Genomic DNA, 19656 nt, shown 5'->3' with positions numbered 1-19656 from the left:
AGTGCTATGCAAAGCAAATAATAAAAACAACACCATAAAATTGAAACATTCAATGCACACCCATAAAAAGTCCAGAAATATCCAGCAGCTGAGCCATTTTATTATAATCTAGGAGAAAAGTACAATAATGTGAAAGTGGGGCACCTAAGGTTGCCTCAATGGCAAGCGTGATCAAACCCAAGTGGTAATATGTCAAGCCCATATGGCACAATAACTGCTGCAATGATGCTCTGTGCTGCCCCTATGAAATTGTATTGTCTGCTGCAAGGATGCTGCTGGAAATCCCACCTCCGTTGCTCAAAAAATTATGGAAAATTAACCCCGGCTCCTCTAGCAGCTGGTTGAGTTGGGACCCCTGTTTGACCCCTTAGATCTGCCCAGAAAATTCTATAAAATTAGGAGTGTGATCCTTGCCCAAAACCCAGAAAAACCCAGAAAGGGTTTCCCTTGGTTCCAACCTTCAAAAATTGACCCTTCACAGCTTGGCCCTCCTCCAATTTTGAATTCTGTTGTTGTGACTGATCCTGTCAATCTCTGCTCTCCCAACTCCAGCAATCCTCCTCAAATGGCCCTCCAAGTGATCTCCTACTTCTCCCGGCCAACTCCAGCTCTACAATTCCTTCCTCCGACTCCCACGTGAGCCCAGTGATGGCTCTCTGCGCAGGCCTAGGTGACTATAAATCAAACTGCTCCAATGCAGCAACCTCCTGCTCCAAAAATCTCCCGGAAGGTTGATCATCCGCTGTAGTTTCAATGCCCAAACTCCCCCGGGCTACGTTTCCCTTTCGGGCTCTCTGGCTCCCGGCCTCTGTCTGCTCAAATCCCCTCTGAGCGTTAAGCAATCATTTGTTAACACCTTCAGGGAAGGTGGCCACCTGTTCTGCAACGGAAGGGACCATCGGCGCAGTCGAAATCCCCAAAATAGTCGTTCTTTGCTTACACAGAGAAATGCACGTAAAATATTGTAAAATCAGTAAAAATGCCTTTTATCAGACTTGAAATGTTATGGAATCCGCCCTAAACTCCATCGGGTCCGCCTTTGTATCGCTATCGCAAGTCGTTTGGTCGTGGGTTCCTTTGTATTTGGGTTTATTATGAAAAATCCCAAATACACAGAAAACCCACAAAAACGCTCCATATCGGACTTCAAATGTTATGATATCGCATTCATAACCCTTTTGGGTCCGGCCATATCGCATGTCGCATCTCTCTGTTTGGCTTCCGATCGCCAATTGCGCTGATCGGCCTTATCGGCTATCGGCGCATCACAAGATCGCTAGCCTCTTGGCATCACCCCTTTATAATGCTACGATGCGATATTCCGATATCGCAATCGCATATCGCTGATCCTTCGGGCCGTGGTTAAGTCCTTATATATATATATATATATATATATATATATATATATATATATATATATATATATATATATATATATATATATTAGCGATGCGATAGCGCGGTTGAACCTCGACCGTTGATCTGCGCGCTTGATCGACGGTCCTCATTTAATCGCGCTGATCGCTATCGCACTTCCTATATAGCTGCCTCCGATAGGCAATTGCTGCCCGAATGAACCCACAAGCAACACCTGCGTGTTCCCCTTCTGCATTCTCCAGAAACACGCACTGGCTGAGACAAATGCTGAATGATATGACTGTGAAACTCCACCATCTCTCCTCCAAGGTAGTACGAATTGTCTTCCTAGGGAGGCACTCGAAGTCCACCGAAGCAAGGGTTGAGATCTCTGCTTGGAGACACTCGTGTGCTAAATAGCATAGTAACCTAGCTAAGCAACTTGAGCAACTAAGGTTGAGTTCAATATGCCAAAAGATAAGATGATGAAATGAGGAGAGTTGCCTTCCTTATATAGATTTTGTGGAGCACTTTTCCCTCCACTTTCCCTCCATCGTGGGTCCCTCACTTAACCATCGATTTCCCCTCCATGTAAATCGAACTAGGGATTGTGTATTCTCCTAGTGTGGGTGGCCCCCACGTACAAATTAACCACATCGAAATAACTTCTACTAAATCTAGCCTCCTAATAAAATCAAATGGGCCCCATCACCTCCAAAATCGGCCCCAAAATGTAGAAATTAATCTTGTTCCAAAATAATTTAAGTAGGGACATTACAGTCCTCCCCTCCCAATTGTTGTTTGTCCCTAAGCAACTTTAGTGCTGAATACTCAAGTATGTGGTCACCCTCCCAAGTAGCATCCTCATCTGGCAAGCTCCTCCAATGCACCAAAAATCGCTTGTCCTCAAGCAATCCCTGAGCAAGCATCCTCTCTAATTGTTGCTCCCCACTGTCACTGCAAAATGTGTTAGGGTTCCAGATGTGCCACTGGATCATGCCTAACCTCTGCACTATCCTGATATGAAAGAATCCTTCAATACCAGGATCCCAGGCCATCCTGTCCAACATGAAGCTCCCCTCGCTCCACTCATTATCCTGCCCGGTGCAAGTACCAGAAATCCCCTGCTCCATCAGTGACTCGCTAAATCCTAATGGAAGATTTGTATGATCTCCCCCTGTAGTAGCCAGCGCATCCCTAAAGGTTATTGAGTTGTGAAGAGTTGTGATGCCCCAGTTCCTTGTTAGTCCCAGAGTGGTGCCACCATGCTGACGTTGCGCTACTCTGACTATGACATACTCCCCATCGTGCGCAGACAGTATCCTCCCCTCCTGAGGCCTAGTGGTGAAAAATTTGTGAGAGTCAAGCTCATCCTGCCCGGGCATCTCCATGATGCCAATATCTACCCCTCCACTGCCAATCTCAACTCTGAGCCATAACAGGACAAGTCTGCCTCGCCATGTAGTGGAGGTTTCAATGATCCCCCATGTGTCAAACCCAAAGTGAACTGGATCATCCTCTGCCATGACCCTACTCGTCACAAAGTGGAGTGATCTGCCCGCCAACCGGATTCCCCAAACATATGGGGAGCTCATAACTCCCACTCCTCACAGGATGTCGCTGCGTAACGTCGTTACCAGCTAGAACCCATTTGGCCCTCATCTCCGATCCCTGTATGTATTCCTTGGGTGGACCCCAAGTATAAGGAGTAGGTCTCATGCCTGTGAACCTGCCCTGCTCCTGCCATACCACGCAGTGAAATCCGCTATCCCAACTCCTGATGATACACCTCGATGCTGCTCGGAGTCTGGGTACCCTCCTGTAGACAAAGTCTAGCATCCACCGTCCCTCAAGTGTGAGCTCAAGGGTGGAATATATGCTACCTCGGCTATCAACCACGCCATCCGTAAGCTTGTATCTAACAGCTTGTGCACCTACCAAGGGTCTCAACTGAAGAGTCTCCTCCCGGCTCATGGCATGCGGTGTCTCATCCAACTGTCTAGGGTGAGCCTCCCATACCCTGCTGCCTGAATGGACAGTGTCAAGGGGAAACAACCAAACACTATTTGACTGTAAGCAACACTGGAGGATGATGGGCAGGTATGTCCCAAACAGTATGATCAAAATTCTACCGGAATGCCCAAGAGTGATCCTACAGACGACACTCTCTCCGCCTCGGATCTATTGATAACTCCCTCAAAGCCCTGTCTCCACTAAGCATGGTGTCCCCAGATGCTCAACAATGTCCTCATTGATCCTAGGTGAGCTGCATCCAATGGTACACCTAATGCCCCTATCCATATGCCTCGTTGGAGGCAACGCTCCAAGAGGTTGCGCACCATGCATCATTGCACACCACCAAGCAACATTGCATTCCTCGACATGCCACTGTATGCCGCAACCTGTCCCTGTACACCACTGGATACCCCCAGCTACGGCTATGCCATCCTGTACCGTCTTGTGTCCCACCTGTGTCACTGCACCGGTCACTCCCCGCATGTACTCAATGCGATGTGAGGCACTCCCCCATGCGTCTCCATGCCCATCTGCAGACCAATGCTCCATGCTAGATGCTCCTACCCATCCCCGAATGAGATGGCCTAAAGTTGTGTCCCTATGCGTCGGCCCACACCCGACCGATATCATCACCTCCATCGTCGCATCATCATACCCTCCAATGAATGGATCTTCACTCCAAATCCTCCCTGAGGGATTCGAGAAGTGAATCTCCCTATGTGTCAGCGGTGATGCTACCCCTGCACTGCTCCTCTGCATCCTCTGTGCCCCACACAAAAGTGAAGAATCCCCATCTCCATACAAGGCGCCAACTAGTGTCCTGCCAATGCCACCTCCTCCGACAAACTCCTGCCAGAGTGTGCTAATCACCCTGTGATCCTATGTACAAACGCCGTACCAAGTCAACCCAAGAAGCCTGTCCATAAATTGGTTGCCCATTGGTGCTTACCGAAACTCTCCTAGCGGAGGTGCACGCTCGACTGTTGGGTCAACTATACCCTCTAGGTCGTAGTCAACCGGAATACCTGGGAAATGATAGGTGGTCCCTCTCGGATCCCAATGCCAGTCGGAGCTTCCAGCATCCCCAGTGCTTGGAAACTCCTGCTGAGCTCCACATGGGTCCACTACCATCCCCATAACCCACTCCACCGAGTACCAACTCTGAATCTCTCGCCACCCAACCCCAAGAGATGGATCGAATGCACGAACTCCCGCACAGAGAACAACCCCAGCATGCAAGTGTTGCACCCTGTGCAACTCAAGTCATCTCATCTCGTTATCCTGGTCAAAACATAAAATCTGACTAGGTAGCTTTGTCTCTCTTTGTCCCTCTCTATCCAATGGGCAAAGGTACCTAACAGTGCTGCCAACCCCGTCTATGTATGCCTGAAAAGGGCTTCTCTCACGCCCCAACGTGCACTCTAGCTACACCAGTAGAGAGTCCAACCACTCCCCAACGTGAGTCAATTTGGCCGTGGACTCAGCACAAACCGCTCGCATGACCTCCAACTCCTCATTCTGCTATAGAATAGACTCTCGCACTAACATGACCTTCCTTTTTAATGCTAGAAGGTCGGCCTGAAACTGATGGAACTGTCGTGGCCATCTATAACCTGTAAACTCTGTCACAGCTCCAGATACCTCAACAATTGTCGGCATCTCATCCATGGGTGGCACCCCCTCAACAGATGGCTCTATGTGTGTAGGCTCTATCCTCTCCACCAAGGTGTCAACTAGGGCTATCGAAGAGGTCTCTAATAAAGGTGACTCCTGCGCCACACTAGGTATATCGATATGCTCCTCACCATCCTGTGGGCTCTCAACATCATGCTCAACGTCCTCCTCAGGCTCTTGATATCTAAAGCCAGGTCTCCACTAGCAAAAGCGCCCCCTAGTCTCACCCTCTCACCGTCTTTGTCCTGTCTGCTCCTTTTCAGGAGATCTGGTCGACTTTCCCCACACAATGTAGATAGTTTCACCCCCACGACTTGCTCACCTCTAATGTCTCTGTTGTAAGGGTGAGGATGGGTTTGGTCTGTCACCCTCCTCAACTGGGCCAACCTCTCATCGTCCCAATGAATTCTACCCAAGAATCTCTGCATATTGAATTTCCCTTGAGCCATGCGTTTGTCTCCGGTTTCACCCGTCACTGTGCACTCATAGCCAAAGCTTCCATGATCTTCTGGCTAATTTCCCATAGCTCGGCCAAGATCATGCTCTGATACCACTGTAATGTTCCAAACTAAGGAAAATAGTGCTATGCAAAGCAAATAATAAAAACAACACCATAAAATTGAAACATTCAGTGCACACCCATAAAAAGTCCAGAAATATCCAACAGATGAGCCATTTTATTATAATCTGGGAGAAAAGTACAAAATGTGGATGTGGTGCACATGGGCTTGCCTCAATGGCAAGCGTGATCAAACCCAAGTGGTAATATGTCAAGCCCAGATGGCACAATAACTGCTGCAATGATGCCCTGCATTGCCCCTATGAAACTGTGTTGTCTGTTGCAAGGATGCTGCTAGAAACCTCACCTTTGGTGCTCCGAAAATTACGGAAAATTAACCTCGGCCTCTCCACCAAATACCCAGAATAACCCACGAAGGAATTGGCCAAATGTTGACCTCGAAATTTTGGCTCAAATTCCCCTTAGCTCCTCTAACTGTTGGCTGAGTTAGGACCCCTGTTTGAACCCTTAGATCTGCCCAGAAAATATTATAAAATTAGGAGTGTTATGCTTGCCCAAAACCCAAAAAGGGTTTCCCTTGGTTCCAACCTTCAAAAATTGACCCTTCACAACTTGGCCCTCCTCCAATTTCGAATTTTGTTGCTATGACTGATCCTGTCAATCTCTTCTCTCCCACCTCCAATAATCCTCCTCAAATGCCCCTCCAAGAGATCTCCTACTTCTCCCGGCTAGCTCCAGCTCTACAATTCCTTCCTCTGACTCCCACGTGACCCCAGTGATGGCTCTTTGCGCAGGCCAGGTGACCGTAAATAGAATTGCTCCAATGCAGCAACCTCCTACTCCAAAACTCTCCCAGAAGGTTGATCCTCCACTGTAGCTTCAATGCCCAAACTCCTCCGGCAATTGCTACCCGAATGAACTCACAAGCAACACCTGCGTGTTCCCCTTCCGCGTCCTTCAAAAACACGCACTCGCTGAGGCAAATGCTGAATGATATGATTGTGAAACTCCACTAGCTCTCCTCCAAGGTAGTACGAATTGCCTTCCTAGGGTGGCACTTGAAGTCCACCGAAGCAAGAGTTGAGATCTCCGCTCGGAGACACTCGTGTGCTAAACAGCACACTAACCCAGCTAAGCAGCTCAAGCAACTAAGGTTGAGTTCAATATGTCAAAAGATAAGATGCTGAAATGAGGGGAGTTCCCTTCCTTCTATAGATTTCGTTGAGCACTTTTCCCTCCATTTTCCCTCCATCGTGGGTCCCTCACTTAACCATCGATTTCCCCTCTATGCAAATCGAACTAGGGAATGCGTATTCTCCTAGTGTGGGTGGCCCCCACGTACAAATTAACCACATCGAAATAACTACTAAGTCTAGCCTCCTAATAAAATCGAATGGGCCCCATCACCTCCAAAATCGGCCCCAAAATGTAGAAATTAATCTTGTTCCAAAATAATTTAGGAAGGGACATTACATGTTTTCATGGAAAACTTCACAGGGAAATCTCAGTTCTCCACATTTATGGATGGCATCCCTAAAAAATCGGTTGGTGTAAACTAATGCACCTCACCCAAGGGGATTCAAACCAAGCATGTGGTAGTACAGAGCTAGACAAATGCCCAAACATAATCAGTGAATCTAACTCCTAGATTATCTAGAGTTCTAACCAATATACATGTTAAACACTGTTCAATTTCTTTGTAGTTTTGAATTTTCTCATCAAGGTTATTGTTTTGGGACATCAAGTAAAGTTCTTCAATAGTGGCACCAATAGTCACCAAATTTGGCTTTCCCAAAAATTCTAAATTTGCAGAATCTCAAGCAAAGTCATATTTGATGGAGAACTTAATGGTGAATTTCTAATTCAATGGCTAGACAATTTTTATTTTTGAGTCGTAAGCAAATCATTAACATCTTTTTTGGTTGAACTTAAAAGAAAAGAGTTACATGTTTTTTGAACAATATATGATGCCTTTGACATGTTTCCAATGAGAACAAAAATTATTTAATTCTTTCTGCTGAACTATTGCCTAGTCTTTTACAGCAATGATTTGTTTTCCAATTCCATCGTTGCTGAATTTGAACACGCACAATGTGACTCAAGTGGCATGTAGTTGTTGAGAAATCTATAGGGTTCCAATTAGGATGATTTCTCTTAAACTTGATAATTGCTTGTGATGTACTTTTACTTTTCTTAATTATTACCTTCTTCTCTTATTATTATGTTGTTCTTATTATCAAATAACTACCAAAACAAGAAGATTAACAGTACACAAAAACACATGTAGGTTGCAAGCCAGAGTCAAAACCTCTCCACTTGAAAGGAAAACCCACAAATCTCCTCTTCTTATAAATTCTTTAAATGACAAATTCCAAGACCTCTAGACCAAGACCAAGCCAAACCTTCTTGATGATGTGCTTCTTCAATCCAAGTCAAACCCAGTCAAATCTCTTCCAGTTGCACAACTTCGACCCCCAAATACAGAATTTCAGCCCCCACTGTAGGTCTGAAATTTTCGACCCCTGCAATAGCTACTAGCTTCCACACATGTGAACAATTTTAGGGCTTCCAAGGCTTCCTTTGTCCTTCACTTGGGTTGTTTCTCCTTCTAGGGTTTATAAGTGACCTAGTAGTCCTTTCTTCAACCTTCTTTCTGCAATTTCCTCAACTTCGACCTTGTAGCTGCAAAACCCTAGCCTTCCATTCGCACGTGTGAGTGAGAGAGAGAGAAATAACCCAAACACTTTCTCCTTCGTCCTTCTATCCTTCGCTTGCCTTTCTTCTTCTTTTCCTTCGCTTGGATGATGAGAAGTGAGTGAGTGTCCATAGGAGGTCTGTTAAAATTGGCAACTAGGGTCAAACTCCATGTGGGTCATCTTACTTATGGTAGCAAATATTTTTCTTGGATCCCTCTCATCGAGAGGTGTAGGATTGATCTAAAGATCATCCGATTCCGATAAGCATTCATGGAGTTATGAATTTATTTGTGTTATAAACTAATTCATCAAGGTCGGCCAGCAACCAAATAAACCCCACATGTGCTCAACGTTTTAGTATAAAAGGAGATGACTTGAGAGTCATTTCTCACACACACTTCTATCTTGATTTCTCTCCACTTGTCTTGGGTTTTAGTGGAAGAGAAATCTAGGAGTGGAAGCCCTAGACGTTGGAGGAAAAGAGGCTGCCCTAGACGCAGATAGAAGGCAGCCCTAGACGCAGATGGAAAGAAGCCCTAACGTTGTCCTAAAGAAGCCCTAACGCTGTCCTAAATAAGCCCTAGATGTTGTCCTAAGGAAGCCCTAGCCGCAGTCCTAAGGAAGCCCTAGTTGCAGTCCTAGAATACCCTAGACGCAGTCATCTAAATGAGGTTTGTTCACACTAGGGTAGGCCGCATTTCATAAGGGAAATTCTGGTTTGAGGATGGTTAGGGACTGTTGTGTGCCCTAAACAATCCCAGAAATTACAACAGTAATGAAGTGACAAACAACAACGTTTGTATGGTGGGTTGGCAACAAAGGAAGATGGGACAGCAAGGTCACATGGTGCTGCAAACACAAATGGGACAGCAAGCAATCATAGGAGCAACAGTGGCACAAGTGGGACAACTGCTAACTAGTGCAGCAAAGCATAGGACAGCAAGGTACATAGTGTTGTATAAATGCATGGGACAGCAAGGTACATAGTGTTGTATAGATACATGGGACAGTTGTGACATGGCAGCAAAGGTACATGGGACAGTGGCAAGCATGGACAGCATGACAAGCATGGTGCTGCAAGCACATGAGACATGCTGTATGACAACATGGTTATGACACATGGGATAGCAATGCAGCAGTATGATGTGTACAGCATGGTCATGAGGTCCAGCATTGTGATGATGGGTGCAGCATGGTGCAACACAGTAAGGTGCAGCATGATGACGGTATGCAGCAAATGATAGGTGAAAGAGTCACCTTGGAAAATTAGTTGAAGTAGTATGTCTTCAACTAATATCATGTATCATCTTCTTAGAGATGATTTATGCTCTTATCTAGATAAGTCAAAGTGTTGACTCCTGTTGTAAATGTACTATCTCTCTCTCTCTGTTGAACTATTGAAGAACATATAAGGAGAATTGATCAAGGGTTTCCCCAGATTGGGGTTTGTCCCTTGCTAGCGCCACATCTTGTGTACTCTTGTCTTGGCTTGTCTTCTGTGATTTATGTTGATGTTCTATCCGTAGTTTACTTTAATACTGATGTGATTGCTAATCTATAAAAGATATTGAGCTAACTGTGAAAATTGAAATAAATTTCTCTAAGCATAGAACATACCTAAACTTAAAATGGTATCAGAGCTGAGGTGAAGACACAGCCCAAGCAAGAGTGAGAGCAATCACCGAAGACAGTTGGGAAAGGACAAAAGGATCAATGGGTTCCTCATCCCTCTTCAAATTCACCAAGGGTGAAGTCGAAGCAGATAATATTATCAGAATGGCGCAGTAGAAGCTTTTGATGGCCTACCTAAAGATCACTTCTATGGGAAGTCTGGATCTAAGGATGAAAGGAAAGGCAGTTCGGCCATTCTGTGAAGGAGTGTCCGACTGGCACAGACACATCACTTGATGATGATAACAATCATTCCAGGGACATCTTCAATGATCAGAGGAATGACAAGTAATGCAGGTCATCAAGGATACAACCGACTCTTCAATGAAAACAAGGAACCCCGATATGAAGAATCAAATGTTGTTTCTAATAAGATAAAGAAGCATTAACTTGTATTGGCCCTCTCCTTCAGATTCTTTGGGAATTTGGCTTATTGATTGTAGTGCTTCAAGGCACCTCATCAGATAGAAGGGTGCTCTCTCGAATCTGGTAGAGATGGAAACAATCGTGGGATTATACTTGGAGCCGATGCCACCTATTCCGAAAAGGGTGTAGGATGTTACTCCTCAATTGAATGAGGGTAACTTGATTCATTTACAGAATCTCTTTTATGTACCTGATCGCAAGAAGAACCTGGTGTCCATTTCGGCAATGGAAGTCAAAGGTTTCAGGGTGGCATTCATCGATGGAAAGATGACGACAGGGATGCCTGAATTCAAAAGGAGCATGAAGGTACATGTCTGAGATGTACCAAAGGAAAATCTCACAAGGGGACCATTCCCCTCATGTAGCAAGTCCACAGGTTTGGAACAACCCGAGGAGTTTGAGATTCATGATCAGGGATCTCATGTTTACAGGTGGAAAAAAGCCGTCTTTGGCTTGAAGCTAACCACCTTGGGTTTGATATGAGAGGATTGATAGCTGTCAGACGAAGCTGAGATTCACTAAGAGTGAAGCCGATCCAAACCATTGTTTAAAGGTTGTGGATGATAGACCTCTCATACCGGCACCTTCTGAGAACGACCTATTTCTGACAGGTGCAGACCCTCTCACTTGCAGAAGTAAGAGGGAGTTGGATTCCGGATGTGGAATGGTAAACTGCAAGCCAATGACTACCTCGAGGATCTTAACTTTCAGAAGTTATATGGTGGTGATGACGGACCACATTTGGGAAATGCCTTTGAGTTTCATAAACTCATTAGCATTGATGTTCTTGGTGAACTTCCGTCCGGATATATGTTTTGCAGTTAGCATGGTGAGCTCATATTTGGTTGAGCCTCACTAGATTGGTGCCAAGAATCTTCTGAGATATCTTCGGGGCACAATCTCTCATGGATTGAGATACACTGCCAGAAATATGAAGTTGCATGATTATTCGAATGCTGACTGGTCACGCAGTGTGGAGGATCACTAGAGCACTTCTCAGTGATAGTTCTCTTTGGATTCTGCTTCGATATCATGGATGAGCAGGAAGCAGAAGTCAGTTGCTATAAGCACCGCCGAGACTAAATACATAGCTACGAGTATTATCTCATGTGAAGCTGCCTGGTTGTGGAAGCTCTTCAGTGAGCTGTTTGTACACATGATGAATACCACTGTGATTCTCTGTGACAACCAGGGGGTGATTCGATTATTGAGGAATCCCGTATTCGATGATTGCTTCAGCAGAGAGACATCAAATACTGCCTTATCGTAAGTCGATGAGCGAGGAGGCTCCATCGCATTGAGACTGATGTACAGGGCACAAACATTTTGTCAAAGCCCCGGGGAAAGGTCAAATCTGTGACTTTCCCGAACGACTTGGAGTCGTTGAGATACCTTCTTATAAGGGTCCTGCATGTTGCATGCATTGAGCTCTAGGAACTCTGGGGGGCTTGGCGTACTTACTGGAGCAACATACGACCACAGGGCGACTCACCCTCCCCTGGTGGTGCGTTATGTACAGGATGACAGGTTCAACCTTCTCCTGTGATACCCCGTGGCGACTGTGGAATAGGATGGTTAGTTCTCCTATGGGCCAGGATGATTAGTTCTCTCGTGGAAACTGTGGAACAGGATGATTAGTTCTCTTGTGGGACGGGATGATTAGTTCTACCGTGGCAACTGTGAAACGGGATGATTAGTTCTCCTGTGGGCCGGGGTGATTAGTTCTCCCGTGGCAACTATGGGGCAGGATGATTCGTTCTCCTGTGGACAGGATGATTAGTTCTCATGTCGAGGCATCCTACCCATGCAGTCTGGGATTCATGGGAAGTACCTCTCATCTAATCAATGAGCTAGGAAATGGGGTTAGGGACCATAGTAGTACTATCGATGGACGCATCATTGTATCTACCGTACTCCCTATGCTAGGATGACCTCCATTGATCTAGGATCAATAAAACTGACTTCGGCTCAGTAAGAGTGATATGACACACTCTCTTCATATGGAACTGACTTCAGGTTAGTAGAGAATGGTATGAGACATTCTCGATCAATTATTCTTCTTCATGGTTCAGCAGAGTAGAGCATAGAAGAGAAGAGCAGTGCAAGGCACTGATGGTAGAGATAGTACAATCGGACATATGAATCAGCGGATGGAGTTCTCCCTAGTTGAGAGGGAGTGTTAAAATTGGCAACTAGGGCCAAACTCCATGTGGGTCATCTTACTTATGGTAGGTGATATTTTCTTGGATCTCTCTCCTCAAAAGGTGTAGGATTGATCTAAAGATCATCTGATTGCGATAAGTATTCATGGAGTTATGAATTTATTTGTGTTATAAGCCAATTCATCAAGGTCGGCCAACAACCAAATAAACCCCACATGTGCTCAACGTTTTAGTATAAAAGGAGATGACTTGAGAGTCATTTCTCACACACACTTCTATCTTGATTTCTCTCCACTTGTCTTGGGTTTTAGTGGAAGAGAAATCTAGGAGTGGAAGCCCTAGACGTTGGAGGAAAAGAGGCTGCCCTAGACGCAGATAGAAGGCAGCCCTAGTGGAAGGCAGCCCTAGACGCAGATGGAAAGAAGCCCTAACATTGTCCTAAAGAAGCCCTAACGCTGTCCTAAATAAGCCCTAGATGTTGTCCTAAGGAAGCCCTAGCCGCAGTCCTAAGGAAGCCCTAGCTGCAGTCCTAGAATACCCTAGACGCAGTCATCTAAATGAGGTCTGTTCACACTAGGGTAGGCCGCATTTCATAAGGGAAATTCTGGGCCAGATTTGAGGATGGTTAGGGACTGTTGTGTGCCCTAACCAGTCCCAGAAATTACAGCAGTAATGAAGTGACAAACAACAATGTTTGTATGGTGGGTTGGCAGCAAAGGGAGATGGGACAGCAAGGTCACACGGTGCAGCAAAGGAAGATGGGACAGCAACGTCACATGGTGCTGCAAACACAAATGGGACAGCAAGCAATCATAGGAGCAACGGTTGCACAAGTGGGACAATTGCTAACTAGTGCAGCAAAGCATAGGACAGCAAATTACATAGTGTTGTATATATGCATGGGACAGCAAGGTACATAGTGCTATATAGATGCATGGGACAGCAAGGTACATAGAGCTGTATAAATGCATGGGACAGCAAGGTACATAGTGTTGTATAGATGCATGGGACAGCAAGGTACATAGTGTTGTATAGATACATGGGACAATTGTGACATGGCAGCAAAGGTACATGGGACAGTGGCAAGCATGGACAGCATGACAAGCATGGTGCTGCAAGCACATGAGATATGTTGTATGACAACATGGTTATGACACATGGGACAGCAATGCAGCAATATGATGTGTAAGCATGGTCATGAGGTCCAGCATTGTGATGATGGGTGCAGCATGGTGCAACACGGTGAGGTGCAGCATCATGACGGTATGCAGCAAAATGATAGGTGAAAGAGTCACCTTGGAGAATCAGTTGAAGTAGCATGTCTTCAACTAATCTCATGTATCATCTTCTTAGAGATGATCTATGCTCTTATCTAGATAAGTCAAAGTGTTTACTTCTGTTGTAAATGTACTATCTCTCTCTCTCTCTGCTGAACTATTGAAGAACATATAAGGAGAATTGATCAAGGGTTTCCCCAAATTGGGGTTTGTCCCTGACTAGGGCCACATCTTGTGTCCTCTTGTCTTGGCTTGTCTTCTGCGATTTATGTTTATGTTCTATTTGCAATTTACTTTAATACTGATGTGATTGCTAATCTGAAAAAGATATTGAGCTAACTATGAAAATTGAAATAAATTGCTCTAAGCATAGAACATACCTAAACAAATCTCTTCTTCTTATAAATTATTTAAATGAAAAATTCCAAGACCTCTAGACCAAGACCAAGCCAAACCTTCTTGATGATGTGCTTCTTCAATCCAAGTCAAACCGAGTCAAATCTCTTCTAGTTGTACAACTTCAACCCCCAACTATAGAATTTCAGCCTCCATTGCAGGTCTGAAATTTTCGGCCCCAGCAACTGCTACTAGCTCCCACACATGTGAGCAATTTTAGGGCTTCCAAGGCTTCCTTTGACCTTTGCTTGGGTTGTTTCTCCTCCTAGGGTTTATAGGTGACCTAGTAGTCCTTTCTTCAACCTTCTTTCTGCGATTTCCTCAACTTCGACCTTGCAGCTTCAAAACCCTAGCCTTCCTTTCGAACGTGTTAGTGAGAGAGAGAGAAATAACCCAAACACTTTGTCCTTCGTCCTTTTATCCTTCGCTTGCCTTCTTCTTTTCTTTCGCTTGGATGATGAGAAGTGAGTGAGTGTTCATAGGAGGTCGAGTTCCCTCCTATATATAGGCTTCCAAGGAGGATGACATGCCCAAATGAGGCTGACTTGGTCCTGGAGGGTATTTTGACACTTTTAAATACAAAAATAATTATTTTGACATGTTACAATGTGCCCAATGAAGTCTTCTTCATATGACAATGACTCTATTGACTTCTTGACCCTAGGACAAACCCTATAAGCATACTTGAACTCTAAATAAAATGACCTTGAGCATGAAACCCATGCTACAAAAATAACAATAATAATTATTCTTTCATTTTACAATATACAAGAATCAAAACTACATTTCATATATATGAAGACAGAACATAGTTACACATTTCAGCAGTAGTGGAACATGAACAAGGTTTTCAAACCTAAAAAAATTTACTGATCTGGCCGAATGGGCAGTTTTAACTTTGCCATTCCACATTAAATCTAGTTAGTTTATATAGAAAAAAATGGCTTTCAAAAAGCTAAAGTCATACCTGCAAGATAACAGAATTGATGATATCTGCATATCTTACTGCCAAGTTAAGCGACATACACCGCGCAGGGGCGATTGCATAACACCGAATCTTGCTTCTGGGTATATTACCTATTTCCTCCCTGTTGTTTGCCACCACCAAAGTTAGCATGGCAGCAACTCCTGATCCAAGTGAGTGCCCTGCAAAAGTCAGCGTATATGAGGGGTTTTTCTTAATCAAATCCTTCAATGTCTCAGATTCGGCAGAGATCAGCCAACTAGCAGACTTGAGAAGCCCATCGTGCACATAGCCCCCATCAAACATCTTTCTGCCGAGCTTATTGTCCAGCAATACAGCATAATCACTCTCCTTAGCCAAATTCAGGCCTCGAATGGCCAAAACTATGTCATGGGCCTCATGATCAATGTAAATCAAATATGGAGGAACTCTGCCCTTGGTGGTCTCATAAGTGACTTTCTTCGCTACCCAATCAGGATTCATCCCGTAGCCACCTGCGGGTGCCCATTTGGGATTTTTCAAATCATCTTCATAGACTGCAAGGATGTTTCTACAAATCCTCGGCACAGGTTCAAACTCCTCAATATTGGCAAGTGGCCATTGCTCACTGTCATAGGCTCCTGCGTATATACAGCGTTTCCATGCCCACCTAGAAAATCCCAAGCAACATACGCATTCTAAAATTCCACAATCCACGGACATGTTTCTTCACCAATTATTCATCAGACATTTGAATGTGATAGGCCAGATGAAATTTTCAAAGCCCAATCCGGATACCTTGATTGAATTGCAGGGAGAACAAATCAGGAATTTCTTGTTGTACTCAAGTTCAAATTAAGCATGTATCAAATAGCTCAGATGCTGGAATTGGTGAAACAACAATAACATTCTGAGATTAAAAGTGAAATTAGAGCCCAGATAGTGATTAGACATGAAACTGGGATGAAAGAGGGGAAAGGAGAGAATAATCATTTACTAGACAACTTCCAGAAACAGAAGGCTTGGTTGGTTTTGATGTTTACACCATTTTGTATGGCTCGTCTAAGTTGGCAGGACAGTTTTCTGAATGTGAGATAACCCCTAGCAGACATTAGAGCATGAAACTTATGCATGACATCTACTTGACGCTTAAGAAACCAACAAAATGGGCCACAATTATTACTGGTCCCGAGTGTCCCAATGTGAGAGAATTTATACGTGTTCTCTGTAAAACGTGCGTTTTGGATGATGTACAGATAATCCAAAAATAATGAATGGGCTTGGGCCTTGGCTTGCTACACCAGGTCAGGTAAACTACTGGAGTACCCAACCAATTGCGTCGATAACTCTGGTTTACGTGGAGTTTTAGCATGGTATTTCATTTGTTTTTTTTAAATCAGCGCGAAGTCTCCATACGCCACTGTAGAGGCAGCCATGATCGTCAGATCCAAAATATAACCACCACATGCTAAAAAATGGTCCACCTATCATGACTCGTCCTGGGAATTGACACCCTGATTCGGAGATTCTCTGGGTCTGGAATGATGCAGTCAATCTCTGTGGGTATCATTCATAAAAATAATAGTGAAAAGATCGACCTAACTCCAAACTGTCCAACTTCCCCACCAAAATGAAAAAGTACTCGAAAAGGGAAGAAGAAGGTGGGGCTGACTTTCACATACATTTATTGTATGTTTATGTTTTGGAAGGTGTGATCCATGTGGACCTATACTGTTTAAATTTAGTTATGCCTTTAAGTGGTTATTGATAATTTAATATTATATTGTATCAATTTAATATTAATTAGATTTGGGGTGGTTGAATTTGTATGGGTAATGGTTATGGAAATGAATTTTTATTGGACCGGAAGTTTTGATTCAAATTTTGTTCTATCTATTAGGTGAAAAGTTGGGCATAAATATAATCCTACCAATTATATTCTTTAAAATATAAATAAATTGTTTTATTTTTAAATATATATTTTAAAATAATAAAACTTATTATAATTTAATTATTAAGTGATAAATATAATTTAAAATGTAAATATATAATAATTTAGTTGTAAATTAATAATGAATATAATTATTTTTAATTATCATAGTGAATTTATTCACTATTATTATTTAAGGAAAAATATATCACATAAAATAATTTATTATTATTAAGGAATAAATTTTCATTCTTATTAAATATGATACTACGTTTATTTAAGTTTGAGAAAACAAATTTTTTATCCAATTAAAAATTATTTTAAACTTTACTTCAAAATAAATTATAGAGAGTTAAAATAATATTTAAAAGAAATCAATCTTTTTTGGGATTATTTTCCAAAAAAAAATCAATACTAGTACAATCACATTAAAAATATTAATGTGGTTGATATCGCATAAGGTTTCATTTGTATCTATCATTGATAAATATATAACAAAAAAAAATTATTGCAACAAATATATTATTATTAACTTTGATTTTACTTAACCATTAAGAATCATGCTCCTTGTTTGGGCATCAAAAAATTTTAATTTATTAAAAGTTAATGCAATCTAACAAACTTTCAAGCACATTAAATCGCTGATAAGCATTCAGACAAAGCATATGTTAAGCATAATCCTTGAGAATCAATCTAGTACGTCAATTGAAAAAATAAACATATCCTCATCCACCTTAAGTTGAAAAAAAAAAGTCTTTACCTAACTAACTTGTCCAAACAATTTTTTCAAAACTTTACACAATAATATAAACAAACAAAAATTATATATTTTTAATAACAATTTATGATCATCATTAACAATATTTCCAATAAATTATATATTTTTAATTTATATTTAATCTTAATTTTATATATATAATTATATTGTTTTCCATTATATTATAAAATTATTTTAAAAATATCATTTCATAAATTTTTGATAAATGTTTTAAAATATCCTATATTTCATTTATATGAATCAAACATGTTGTGTTTGCTTATTATATGCCATGTTTCCTTATTATACGCCGGGAATCAAACTTCTTGTTATAAACAATTAGTCGACTTTTATTGGTTAACATTATTGTGTAAAATTATTAGGTTAAAATAATAATATATATTTAGTTAAAAATTAGTTGTTAGGAATAAATATAAATATAAAATATAAAATATTAATATTTAATAATTAATAATTTAGAAATTTGAAGTAAGAATTAAAATATTATATATTTATTTAAAAATTAGTTGTTGGAATAAATAAATATTATTTTAATTTTAATAAGTTAAGTAAAATATTATATATTTATTTAAAAACTAGTTATTATAAAATATTTTATTTTAATAATTAGTTAATAAGATGTTATTTATTAAAAAATTGTCTATCTCAAAGCAAATAAAATATTTTAATTTAATGTTTTAGTAACTAATTAGATATTATCTAATAAGAGCTAACTTATTCCAAACAAATAAAATAAAACTAAGCTCAATGTATAGAACTAGAGATATTAAAAAAAAAAAAAAATATTGAATTATTATTTAAATATGAAGAGGTTATTAGGCATATATATTAGTTATATTAACTAACCTAATAATAATATTGTGAAGAAATAAATGGTAGAGAAAGACTCAATTTTTATAAATATTCAAACAAAAGAAATTGAAGGTCAAGATGGAAACAAGATAATAACAGATATCTAGAGGGTAACAAAAATAAGTATAATATAAAAAGGAGGAAACAAGAAAAATGATTACTAAGTAAAACAAACGGAGTTAAAGAAGAAAATAATAGTTAAAATAAAAACCTAAAAATAAGCTAGAAATAAAAAGTAAAAAGGAGAAGAAAGGGACATAGAATCAAGAACTGAGAGTCCTTACTTAATTTCCAACGATCGTCCATGTTAAGATATTTCTGGCATGCCTCTCAATCCCAATGGCTTATGTCATCTTCCAAATGAAATTTAAGATTAAAAAAAAAATCAAAAAGTCTTATTGATATTTGGAAGAAATAAGCCCCAAGAGATAGCTACATTGGTTGAGTTCATGTTGCTAAGTACCTCGCCTATTGGGAGGTAACGGGGTCAAATCTCTTGGATGCCCTTGGGGTTAGGCCTAATCTCTTGGATGCCCTTGGGGATAGGCCTTGCTAGTTTGTTTGGTGGGTAGATCCCTTCGAGTTGATCTGTTTGGATTTTCCAGTGGATGTAGCAGTCACTCAGTGTCCATGAACCACATTAAAAAAAACTTATAAAAGAAATAGTTGTTTTCATCAAAATTCAGTGATACAATTTCAAGCAAGAATGTGATTTTTTGTTGTTTAAAATACATGCCACTCCGTGAACCGCATTTAAAACAACAACAACAACCAAAAAAAACTTATAAATGAAATAGTCGTTTTCACCAAAATTTAGTGATACAATTTCAATCAAGAATGTGATTTTTTTGTTATTTAAAATATATTTTTGAATGCATAAATAGATTCAACACTCTTAAAAACAGTTTGGCACTTAAATTATACAGATTAAACATTTTAACCTTAAGTTTTAAAAAAAA

At 41.4% G+C, this 19656-nt stretch overlaps 1 protein-coding gene across 2 annotated transcripts in view; it reads right to left on the bottom strand.

Annotated features, from left to right (window-relative positions):
* The window catches only part of LOC149236473 (uncharacterized), a 219343-nt gene extending 202557 nt beyond the window's left edge, over window positions 1-16786 (bottom strand). Inside the window, exon 1 of one of the 2 annotated variants that reach the window (XM_089372396.1) lies at window positions 15162-16786. In XM_089372396.1, the coding sequence (XP_089228522.1) occupies window positions 15162-15860 (699 nt within the window). In that variant the 5' untranslated portion in view covers window positions 15861-16786. The remainder of the gene's footprint in view (window positions 1-15161) is intronic. The other variant, XM_089372395.1, reaches the window with a different exon arrangement.
* Window positions 16787-19656: the final 2870 nt, after the last annotated feature.

This window comes from Pinus tabuliformis, chromosome 8, assembly GCF_031772625.1.
Source record: "Pinus tabuliformis cultivar Carrire ecotype Pingquan chromosome 8, CPIR1, whole genome shotgun sequence".
Taxonomy (NCBI): Eukaryota; Viridiplantae; Streptophyta; class Pinopsida; order Pinales; family Pinaceae; genus Pinus; species Pinus tabuliformis.
The sequence above is the reverse complement of the archived record's forward strand: the minus strand, read 5'-3'. Positions and strand labels throughout refer to the sequence as shown.